Genomic DNA, 12,643 nt, shown 5'->3' on the forward strand with positions numbered 1-12,643 from the left:
TGGTTTGAGATTCATTTTGCTACTTGATTGCTTTTAAACCTCAAAACCTTGCTATTTAGAGAGAACTTCTGTCTTAGTAAATGAATTATTAAAATGTTAAAAGCACAGGGCAGAAGTGTTTCTTGTGCTGTTCTGCTCAAATATTAATGCAGTTTGCCCATTCTTGCTGCCTCTTGTTGCTTTGAAGCAGACCAGGTTGTAGAAAAGGTTGGAAGTGTGGAAATGTTCAGTAATGTTAGGGGGAAGCTTTTGGTTGAACTCCTGCAGGGAATAAACTAGAGAGTACTTTTGGGCCAAATGCACATACCATTTGTGTAAATAAAGCCATCAAAAATGATCTCTTTAAAATCCAAGTAAGTGTTGAACTGGGTTACCCTGTATTGAACTTTTCTTTCTAGGTGGCTTTATTAGGTCATTATTGAGAGATCAGTAAAACAGGCAAAATGGAAAGAACAATGCTTTACAGATATGTATTTGTGAATCTTTATTGTATTACAGTATTTCTGATACTGTTTTGGAAACATTGTCTATTTCTTCTAAATGTCTTTGAAACACTGGCAACTGAGTGTAGCTGATTTCTTTTGCAATTCAGTATGCTTTTATCTGTTGTAACCAAAGCAGTGTTGTGTGATATTAAAATATTGCTGTGTATCTTTCTTTGCAGCAAATTGCACAGAGTTTGAAAGAGGAACAAAAGAAGCTACCATCTGAAGCTTCATTTTCAGATGTCCGGCTAGAAGATCCTGAGTCCTGTGGTTTAGTTACATCTGGTATGAAATACATCTCATGTTGTCAAAGTAATGCATAGAGCTCATGGAATGTGAATGCTGGCTTGAACCATCTGTAAGAAACTTGAATATATCTTAAAGGGTTATTTTCCTAGACAAATTCATAAGCGATTTTGAGAGGTGAACTTTGTCTCAGGGTTTTAGTTTTGTATTTTTTATGAGAAACAGCCTAATATTGTTCTTTTGATGCCATTTCTTTGTGCTTCCAGTGCAGTCCATTATGTGAAGCAACTACTTTTACAGCCAACAGCATCTATTTTACTTTGTATAAACCTGAGTTTTTGTATCCTCTGCTGAAAAGTATCCCTGCCATCAAGATATGTACTTGAGAATGCTTTTGTTTGTTAGCTGTGCTAAGATGAGAAAGGGGATTTGGTGTGTCAGGCACGTCTCTTAAATTATAGGTATTTACAATAATTCAGAATTTAGTCCTTGACATTTTAAACATGTGACCCACGTGTCTGTAAATTACAGCAAACTGGAATAAAATTCCATAAAATGTAGCTGTTCTGATTTTGAGGCATTTGAGTGTTACAAATTTTAAAATTACTGTCAAAGATCCATGAAGAATTTCTCATTTTATCATTGTTCAGAGTGGTACAGTGTTATTTCTCTAGCAGCATCTTTCTCAGCTCTTTATCACTTGTTTCTTGTATTCCTTTTGATTACATGGTAGTTTCTTGCATTTGGCATAGAAGGTCTGCAGAGGTGTTTCTAGCAAATCCCATTGAGAATGGAGTTCATTGTACTTCACCTCAGGTGCACAGAATTTGCAAGTCTGTAAATCTCACTGCACCCAGGAAATGAAAGGAACCTGTATGGTATAATTTGAAGATATGTGTCTGAGATAATTGGCATTATTTGCCCTTCAGAGGTGCCTCTCTCCCATTTCAGTACCTGCAGGAGTAGCTGAAGTGACTAATAAATGGCCTAGGAATCTCAAACTGATAGCATAAGATTTTACAGGCTAATTGCTGTGACAATAAATTTATAGGTGCAAAAGGTAGAAAAATATTACTGGATTATTAAAGATGATTTCTTCACTGATCACATGAACACAAGTGCATTTTCCATCAGTAGGTGAAACTACAAAAAATTAATTTTTTAAAAAATTGTTAGTATTTGAACTCAGAGGTCTGATGCTATTGACTCTGCTGTTTCTCAGCTTGATTTAGGGACAAAATGCAAACAGACTTCTGTCTGTCAGATGTTGTGAAAATCTATTTTGAGCATACAGAATTGTTGTGAAGCATACCAAGAAGGAGCACTTTTTTATGTTTGCAGCAACCTCATGGCAAAATTGGTTTTGCTGTTATTTTTACAGTTATTAAAATTATGTTTTAACTCTATGTTTTCTGCAACTGTTTAATCCATGCAGGGTCCCCAGCAGAAGGGAAAGCATGAGGAAATAAAATAGAATGGTTTTTCCTTTTTTTTTTTTTTTTTTTGCCTAAATATTTCCTGTAATTCCATGATCTCAGCTGTTTAGCTGAGTGGAAGGTGTGTGCCATTGGAGACATGCCTGTGAAACTAACTCATTAAAAAGGTCGAGCTGGGCCATGCCTGAAAGCAAATTCATGTCTTTCACAGGCTTGTGCTCAGTTCACATCAGAATCTAATACTGACCTGCTCAGAAGGAAAAAAAAATTAACTTGTTTGGGTAAAAGGAAATGTTATATTTCTCTGTAGAGAGTTTAAAATATAGTTGATCTTACAGTTGCCTTTGGCTGAAAGGACACATGGGCAAGTTTTTCATGTGTGTATTTTGCTTTTAAACAGGTTCAGCTGAATCCCTTAATCCCAGGCATCAGAGCACAGTTTCACCTGCAGATCTGCATGGAATGTGGTATCCTACTGTCAGAAGGACTCTAGTGTGTCTCTCCAAACTGTACAGATGTATAGATGTATGCAAACATTTCTTTATCTAATTTTTTAGGTGAAGTTAGAAAGTGTGTAAATAGGCCTAAATATTTTAATATAAACTAGGAATGAACAATTACTGGCTTCTAGCCTCTTGGTCTTTCTGCTGCTATCTTTATGTAAAACAAGTGAACTGGCAAATTTAGGTCATTAATTTCTAAGACAGTTTTATATTTGTAGAATTAAAAAAAATGGCACTGATTTGTACATCTATTGCTTTTGCTGTTACAGAAATAATTTAGTGTCTGATGTTCAAGATCCTGGTCTCAGCAAAGCTGAGGAGTGAATAGGACAAGAAAAAATAGGAAGTTCTGGGTCAATTACAGGGAATTATTTTATTGCTGAAATTACTGGGTGAATGTGTTTGTGTGATGTCTCTAGTCTTAAAAATGGTGACTCTCCTACTTTTACATTTTGAAAATGTTCTGAATTTAATTTTTTTTTTTTTGTGGCACATCTCTTCATGTTCCAAAACATAGGAACATGTTTCCAAAGTTTAAGACAGCGGAAATCTTCTTGTCTAGCAGAAACAAAAGCAGTGTTTGCTTAACATATTTTAAGACTTTGCCATTAGAATATGTTTTGTGTTGCTCACTTAACAGTATATAAAGCTGACAAGTCTCTGAGGAAACTAATGCAACTGTTTTTGCTTTTTTGCGTGTGTTGTATCTTTATTAGATACATTTAATGGATTTCAGAATATTTTTGATGGGTGTTACATGAAACTCCTGCCAAGATGCTATTGCTAAAAAAGAAGCTGGAAAGTACTAATGCTTTATTGCTTAAAATATCAATCCTACTAAAGATAGATGAGTATTTGCTTTGTTTTCAGCTAGACCTTTGTAAATGGGGTGTTTTCTGCTTTTTTTGCAAGGCTCATTTACAGTGTGTCTGCACGGAGGTTATTTTAGTTATCCCCTGAGACACTGTAGCAGAACTGATACCCTTTGCCTGCACCCTGCAGATAGAGAAGGCATGAATGAAGTGGTGCTGGCAGGTCTGAGGCAGACAGGGCTCTCCTGTGCTCTTATGCAGTGCTGGTGGGGGCAAGCTGTGTTCCTATGGCTGGCTCAGCTGTAGGATCATATTGCTGCCACTTAAGGACTTGCTTTGTGTCCCCTGGGCCATGGCAGCTGTCGTGTTTGTTTACTAAGCTGTCACAAATGTGAAGTAATTTGAGTCTGCCCGAGGTTAAGCTCAGTTGAATGATCCCGTGTCTGTTGCAGATGTAGCTTGCACGCACAGGTAGTTGCCCTGGCACACGAAGAAGTGTCTGCTCAGTTACCCAGCACACACCATTCATGCTGTTAGCTCTGAATGTGTGAGGTGTCACTGACCATGTTGCTACCCAGGTGCCAATTCAGAGCTTTAGGGTGATCTAGCCCGAGTGCCTGTATCAAGCTTTTGTATGTGAATGCTCCATCCCATGTCACTGCATTGAGCCAACTTGTTTTTAGCTAGTTAATCTGGAGTTTTATAAACTGGTAAACACATCGTTCACAAAGTGCAATCTTAAAATTCTGCCTAAACTTTGCTAACACTTCTTTTGTTGGTCTGATTTCCTCTTCCCTGCAGAGGGCAGTGTTTCAGGGATTATCACAAGAGGCCTTATCTGCCTGCATCCAGTCACTGCTGGGAGCTGCTGATTCCATCAGCAAAAACAAGGTCAGAATCTGTGCTTTGGGTAGGATTTCCACAGCCCCCAGCCCCTTGTATATCTAAAGTCATGAAGCAGTGGTTCAGAATTCTGTTATAATTTTAGTCAAAGCATGTTGCTCTGCCCCCAGAGACTTGGGGATTTGCCGGTTCTTAGTTATGGTTAATGTATTGCAGGGCAAAGATAACGATTCACATGCTAGCCTGTCTGAAAAGGTGGAATACAGATCATAGCAATCATGTTTACAGGCTGCTCTAGCTCATGGAAATTCAGTGAGGTGATGCCTAAAGAGAAATTTCTGCTAGAGGACTTTGCTCTCTATATTTATTTTCACTGTCTGTTACTCTTTTCTCTTTTTCTCTGCCTTCATTGTTTGAATTTTCAAAAATCTTTCAAACTTATTTTCACTGGGAAGAAGTTTTAAGTACTCTCTTCTCAGAACTGTATTATGAAAAATTTTGATCTCATGTGTTGCTCAGAATTAAATGCAGATTCATCAGGTCTTCAACTGTGTTTAAGTAATTGGAGTAAACTTCCTTTTTACTGTCACAGTTGCTTTAAATCCTAGAGTAATTTGTTAATTCATAACAGCCAGGAAGTGAATTTTAAAAAACCCCTCTTAGGAGGCTAAAATTGTTGGATTTTCATAAGCAATAGATATTTAGTAATGGAAAAGGTTTTAGTTCTGATTGGAAATGATCTGTTTTAAAGTATCTCTTTTGAGCATCCTTTGAAAAATATATGTTAAACATAGCATCTTTAAAAAGAAATTCAAGCCACATTTCTCTTTAGCTTGAGCAGATAATTATTTGCTGTGCAGCTGATTCAGGATTCTACAGTTAAATACCAATTCCAGAACTGTGTACCTGACCAGCATTGACTTAAAAGTGTTGCAGAGAATGAATCTTGTCCTCCAATGACCCCTATATAGGGTGGCCCAGAACTAGAATCTCTACCATTTCATTCTTGATGCATGTTAATTTAGTATTTTCTGGTGAAATGATGCATATAAGAATTTAAAAAAAAAAGCCAAACCCAAACAACTCAAGAAGTCCTTTTCACCATTCAAGTGAAATTTCTGTTTGTTGAAACTGAATTAAATGTGATTTCTTCTTTTCTGTTTTATTTAACATTATATGAAGTTATATATGAATATATAAGTGAAGCTCTCTCCAGCTTGCAAAAGCAAATTCAAATTCTAGAGTCCTCCTCCTTTTACCTCAATGAGCCATGAAATTTAAAGATTAAAACCAGCACGCAGTATAAAGCATGTGGTTAAAATAACAAGCAGTGCAAAACTGCTCATTTTGATGGTGTGAACTTGGCCTTCTTTTACTCTTTGTATCTTTGCTGTACTGTTTGGAAATTAACTAAGCTTTGTGTTTAATGACATGAGAAAAATGCATTGTAAGACCTTTGCAGAACAGCACAGTTAATCAAGGTTATTACAGGAACATTAAGTTTTTTTAGTCATTGTAGTGATGAAAACAAATTTAGAACCTCATGTTTTTCAACTATAAATTATATAAATTACATGAAATACTTCCTCTCTCTGAAGAAGAATAAATTTGTATCTTTCAAATAGTGAATACCTTTACTTAATGAGGACATTTAGTAATATGGCTGTGCAATCTAATTCTCAGAAATGGGAATAAGGTCTGCTTCTGTAGTGCAGTGTATTAGGAATAGTACAGAAGTGGGATTTGTTGATCCCGGAGTGTAGGTAATGACACTACAGACTAATGGAAAAAGCTTGTTAACTAATAAAAGTGGAATTGCTGAAACTTTGCTCTTCCTTTAATTGCTTGGCATTTTTTTTACATGTAATGCATGTTCTTTCTCTTGTGCTGTAGACCCAGGTTGATGGACAGCTTTTCTTAATAAAACACCTTCTGATTCTTCGTGAACAAATTGCTCCTTTCCACACTGATTTCACCATTAAGGAAATTTCCCTGGACCTTAAGAAAACTAGAGGTACTGAACAGTTGCTGGCTACAGAATGGGATGGGATTGTCTTCCCTTTGTGCCAGCAGAAGTTTTGGGTTTATTTTATGTTCACTTGCAATGACCTGTATGCTTTTTCTAATCTCTTGCTTTGTTCCTAGCTTCTCTGAAAAAAAACCCAAAACCATTCTCCTGTTTAGGGCAATCCAAGATATATCTTATAAATCTTTTATTTTTATATGAAATGCGTTTGCCTACTTTCACTGCTGACCTAACTAATTTTTCCTGTCTTTTTAAAGAACAGCTAAGTAATCTACATTTCTATTGCACAGAGATGTCTTTCCTCCTTTCTTAACTGTTAAAGGAAAATTTTTCCTTACTGCTGCTTAGCAGATGAATTTAACAATACATGGTCAACTTAGCTAGCGCAAATTAAGATTTCCTGGACCTTTCTGTGAGGTTTTTGTTTTGAGAAAGATTTCTTATTTTGCAAATTTAATAAACAGTATCAGTATTATGTAGCAAGCATGCCTCCTGTACGAAAATAGTAGTGGCCATGGTCATGGTTTTTGAAATTGTACTGTTGTTCCCTTGTAAAATTCAGGAGAAAAGCTCTCAATACAGAATTGAACTGTCATGTACTTTCCAGATTGTTAGAATAATGAGAAAAATTATTGGAAGCATGTCAAGTTTCTCTCCTTCCATTCCAGAAGAGAAAGCTGAATAAATAACTTCTCTTTCCTGCTAATATGCTGCAGTCTTAACTCTGAAGCAAGTATTTCTTACACTAACCATTTCACTTGTTGCATTTGAACATCAATGAAACCTCCTACCTGTTGAGTGGTTTCTAGTTGCCTGGAGGTTAAAGGGCAAATTCATCCTTTTGGTGTCTTGCCCTGGCTGACACACAAGTTTGTTCTCCATCTTCATTAAATGAAATAAATTTTTGTGCCAGCCAGTGCTTTGCAGTTGGTAGTGGTAAGTAATGGAAAACATTTTCTTTATATTGGGTGATGGTGGCAGTGGTGTTGAAAAAATGTATGTTGTGCTTAATTCTTACTGTGGTCTAATATAGGCCAGTAGGGCTTTTATATTTGAGATAAGATGTAGAAGAAAAATAACAGGGCTAGTAGCTTTACTGTGTTCTAGCCAAACTTCCTGCACACAGATTTAAGATTTAATTTGGTATTTACAAATGAGGTGATACTGCTTACTGTAAAAGTCATGCTTTTGCCCAATTTCTCTGAGGTATTATAACGTTAAGATTCATGTAATGAAACATTTGGTGGGAGAAAGGACTAGTTCATAGTCTTCTAATCAAGAATTTGGGAAATATTTGGAATTTCTCAAATTGCTGATAAAAATTTCAGAGGACAAAAATAATCTTGCTCTGTGTTCACCTTTCACTGCATAGGAGTGTGGATTCTTACTTCAACCTACAAACCTATACATTTGGTGTTCTCTCTTTATTTAATGCCTCAGAGAACACTTCTTTTATGTCTTTTTTCCCTCCCTGTGTTTTATACAGAGTGCAGAATTCCTTTTGAAATGGAAAAAAAAAAAAAAAGGAGATGGATGTGTAGGATGTTAAATGGCTGACAGTAGGGTAAAAAAACTATACTGCAACTAATAATTTTCTTTTTCCCGATTTGACTAGATTTTAGCTTGACAGCATCCTGTTAAGACTATAGGTGTAATTTTAGTATTGTGTTAATTACAGACATTGTTGCTTTTCCTTCTTGAGACTTCTGTAGACAACATAAACATGAGTGTTTATTAACCTTGATGTTTTGTTGTTTAGTCCTAACTAAAACAGCTAAGCACAGAGGAAAAAAGTGCCAGTTCAAAGGCATTTCATGCAGCTGTAGTTGGTTTTCCCAGACAATGTGTGCAAAATTTTTCATACTGTTTTAAATGCTTAAATAGCTTATGTGGAAGTCTTCCACATGGAGATAGAGTAACAAGAAGAGGAGAGCTCACACAATTTTCATGCTCATAGCACAGTAGTTAATATCAGCAACTGGTCAGTTTCTTGTAATGTATTTATCTGTTGAGACGTGCAACTGTTAGGTACAGGTGTACTGTAGGTGCCATTTAAAAGTAGTGTGTTAAGCCTTGTGTGCAGTCATAATCATGCATGCTGGGCCATTTTTTATGCATAAATGAGTGATTAGAGTTTGTAGTTCCTGAGTGGCATTGACTTACAGTGTGAGTGACTTTCTGATTCACAGATGCAGCATTTAAAATCCTGAATCCTAAGGCAGTTTCAAGATTTTTTAGACTAAACAGCAACAACGCGTTGATACAGTTCTTACTGGAGGTAATGCAGAATCTTATTGCATTAAGAATAATTGAGCCATTTAAGTGTGTTGTGATCTCTGGCAAATAAAAAGAAGAGAATTGTCATTCTCTGTTCAAGGGTACTCCAGAAATCAGAGAGCATTATATTGACTCCAAGAAAGACGTAGATCGTCATCTGAAATCAGCTTGCGAGCAGTTTATTCAGCAGCAAACCAAACAGTTCATAGAACAGCTGGAGGAGTTCATGACAAAGGTACAAATGTGTTGTATGTTTGTTAACATAACTGAAGTACTTGTAGGATAAGAGAATTGGTATTTAAATTGGGTGTATGACAAGCTGCTAGTGTTGTGTGATTAGCTGAAGATAATGTGCTTTCCTTTAAGTTCCAACAGCAATTTTCCAGGCATTTTTGAGATTAATGGGTTAAAGGAACACATCATAGTTTGTTTTTAAAAGCAACATTTGTGTTTTCTATGATCAAGAAGCTTTAATTTTTCCTTGAATTGTAACAGGTGTGTGAAGGTTGGCAGGAGCTTTTGCTTTTGCAGGAACTACTTTGACTGTATTTGTAAGCCTTCAAAAACAATCTTGGGTCATGTGTGTTCTTGAGGGAGGTGTTAGAGTATTAGATGTCTTATTACGTACAATACATTTCATTCTAGAACCTGCTCTGGAGGTCAGGATTTCTAGGTCTCTTGAGAAAATCTCACAACAGGATCTATTCTGAACCTTAGGTCCTGAGAATAAGGGACATGACCTCTCAGAAACTGGGGCTACATCACCATGTGGACTGCAGTATCCAAGTTGCTGATTTTTTGAGAAGCTAAATGATTAGAGTATTAAATTTACTCATGCCTGTTGTGCTGGGGTAGGGGTCTGTGGCATTCCTAAAATATAGATTGCTAATTGGTGAGATTGGTAGATTGTCTGAGTGATCTCAATGATTCATTGGGAATCTGGGGAGTTTAACTAAGCTGCTTAAGGATAAGTCTCTTTTGAGGTTATGTGTCCTTAGGTGCTTAAGCATCTTTGTAAATTTAATCCCATTTTTGAATTTTACTTTCAAGAATTGATCGCGGTTGTAATTTTGAATTGCATTTCTGTCAAGCTGCTTCCCCTGTGTGTTGTTAAGTCAGGTTGTAGAAGAGACAGAGCAGTGAAGATTCTGTACATTGTGGTATCTAAGAGGGTTGTGCAGTATTTACTTGGTCATTTTGTTGGGAACTCAACTGAAAGAAACATCGTTTTATTGATTTTACTTGTTTTAGGTAGCTGCTTTAAAAACAATGGCCACTCAAGGAGGTCCCAATTACAGCCTTTCACAGCAACCTTGGGCACAACCAGGTATTTACTTTGCTTTATATTCATGTTACTGTTAGGAATCTGAAGAAGTGGTCAGAATAACTTGAACTGAGATACTGTGATTGATTTTGAAAAATTATACATATAAGAACTCTCTACCTTTTTCTTGCAAATATTGGCTTCCATTTTAACTTGTGTGCTATTTGAAATGTCTTAATCCAGCTCTAAAAACCTGACAAACTTCAGAATATGTATTTAATTGGTGCAGTAGATGAATCCCTTGAGTATTTCTCAAGTTGTGATTGCTCTTACATGTAAACCATATTTCTGTAACTGCATACAGAGTGTGCTTAAGGAATTAATTGATTATGATAAAGCTTTTGCTTTTGTAGGAAAGAATAAATCCTCATTGAAGCCCTTATTGTCTGTACATTTGGTATTTAGTTTTCAGTTTTCCTATCTCTATGCAAAAATGGAATCTGGGTTTGTTTCTCTCTTTTTTAAAAATTCAAATGTGAATGCTTCATAGGAGCATTTGGAGCAGTTTTAGTAGCTCCTTGGTTGTTTTGTTCTTCGCATTACAAAGTTGTGCTTCTGGGTGAAAAAATCTGATTATTCCAAATCATACATTGGAACCTTCTGTGGCATCATGTTCTTAAGATGCAAAGCCAGCCATGTTCATACATAATTCAGTGCTGCTCCATGGGTCAGACTCTCAAGGGCTAGCTCAAGCTTCTACTTAACATCTCCCGCTTCTTCAGGAGTATTTTTAATGTTTGTTTGGAGATAATTATGTGTGTAGATGCAGATCGAAGCAGAGCTTCTGTTGTTTGCTGGAGTCATTTGTCTGGGAAGCAGGACTAGGCAGAACATTTAGATGTGGCAGAAGTTGAGGACGGGAAAAACCCACATAGGATATTAACTTCAGTAGTTTAAAACTACAAAATATATTTTTCCCCAGCCTTTAAACAATGATCTTGTAAAATCATTAAAATTCATAGCAATAAAGAAAGGTCTTGTCTGACAGAGGTTTCTTGTCTAATTAATTCAAAATCCAGATTTCTGTGCAGCCTTTCCTCTCACAGATATGGCCTATGATCAGTAAGGAGAATTTGTGATATTCTGTTCTCCTCTGTTCTCCTTATTAGCACTATTTCCCAGCAGTTTCTTTTCCAGATAAGTTTTCTGGGAGGGAACCTATGTAGAACTTCATTGTTGTTGAAGGGCTGTGATTTCAGAAACCTCAGGAGGATGTGGTAGCTGTCAGAAATGGGGTGGGTGCATTTTCTTCAGGGAAAGGAAGCAGTGTCTGGCAGGCTGTGGTCCTGTGATGGGTTTGACACTACACAGCCCAGCGCTCCCTCTCTCCCTTCCACTCAAACTTGTGCTAATGATCTGCCCCAGGAGAGCTGAGGTGATTTTCTGGAACGTAGTTTGAGCAAGCAGCATTCCATTTTAGCCTGTTAAACATATTTTCTTTTACTTTCAGCAAAGATCAACGATCTTGTTTCTTCCACTTACAAGACAATAAAAACAAAGTTACCATCAACTTTACGAAGCATGTCCTTATACTTGTCCAATAAAGATACAGAATTAATTTTGTTTAAGCCAGTCAGGGTGAGTATTGCTGTCATATTTTCCTGTAAATGTTTCATGGTGATATCTTTAGTTTAAAAAAGCCAAATCCAAACAGCTCTACTGCTCTTGATGTACTATGCAACACATACATATTGCAGGGAAGTACCTGGTGCTCTTTATTGTGTACATCTTCCACTTGGCACCAAATGAGCTACCATGAGGAAAATTAACTCTGTCTCACACCAACCAGTCGATTTTGGTCACTTGTGCATAGGCAGAAGCACCAGAGGCGGAGAGGATGATAGAAATTCAGTGGAAAACCTGGTGTAAACCACCAGAAGAGCCAAGCTTGAGTTTTAAGCTTCCAGGTTAAGTCTTTAGGACTCAGTGTTTCACTTTAGCACATCTTAGCTGAAGTTTTTGTCTCACAACTGATGTGGATTCCTTGTAGGTGTTTTGGAGCTTGTTTTAGTAAAGTTCTGAAGCTTGATTGCTTCTCCCTACCTGGTCACTTCAGTAGCTATTCTGTGTATGTTGTGTTTGTTCTGGTTCATGTTTAAGATGGGTGTTGTGGTTTTTAATATTGATTTTTTCTTCTTTGCTTTAAAAGAATAACATTCAGCAAATGTTCCAGAAACTCCATGCTCTGTTAAAGGAAGAATTTAGTAATGAAGACCTCCAGATCATAGCTTGTCCTTCAATGGAACAGGTATATATTGAAGTTCCCTATTTTATCAGTTGCTCTTTCATGTGACTGGCTTTTATAAACATTGATTTTTTTTTCATTTTTCCTATTTCTGGTGTTCAGAATCATTATTTATTTCTTATCCCCCTTAATCCTGGATGATTAAACTTTGGGCTTTATCTGATCTTAAGACTATTAGCTAGGAGGAGACTTTGTTTTGTTGGGTTTTTTAATGAATGTCTAATAGATTTTTTTAAAGCAAAGTGGTGATTGATGTTGCTGGGGATTGAGTTGCACAACACTGTAGAAGAGTCTTGCCATTTTCTGACATTGTCTTCTTGGAAAGGTATCAAAGTCAATGAATATGCCTTTAAAAAACTTGGTGCATTTGAAGGCAGTCTTTTTTTTTTGACAAATACAAAAAGCAGCAGCTTTTACATTTAGGAAGCACAAGAATGAATTACTAG

The 12,643-nt window shown here is 36.6% G+C and overlaps 1 protein-coding gene across 1 annotated transcript in view; it reads left to right on the forward strand.

Annotated features, from left to right (window-relative positions):
• The window catches only part of COG3 (component of oligomeric golgi complex 3), a 30,278-nt gene that overhangs the window by 14,719 nt on the left and 2,916 nt on the right, over positions 1-12,643 (forward strand). Inside the window, exons 14-22 of the mRNA XM_079307145.1 lie at positions 665-770; positions 2,568-2,692; positions 4,284-4,373; positions 6,219-6,339; positions 8,541-8,629; positions 8,729-8,863; positions 9,880-9,955; positions 11,403-11,530; positions 12,102-12,200. Coding sequence (XP_079163271.1) covers positions 665-770; positions 2,568-2,692; positions 4,284-4,373; positions 6,219-6,339; positions 8,541-8,629; positions 8,729-8,863; positions 9,880-9,955; positions 11,403-11,530; positions 12,102-12,200 — 969 coding nt within the window. The remainder of the gene's footprint in view (positions 1-664; positions 771-2,567; positions 2,693-4,283; positions 4,374-6,218; positions 6,340-8,540; positions 8,630-8,728; positions 8,864-9,879; positions 9,956-11,402; positions 11,531-12,101; positions 12,201-12,643) is intronic.

This window comes from Erithacus rubecula, assembly GCF_903797595.1.
Source record: "Erithacus rubecula genome assembly, chromosome: 1".
NCBI lineage: Eukaryota > Metazoa > Chordata > Aves > Passeriformes > Muscicapidae > Erithacus > Erithacus rubecula.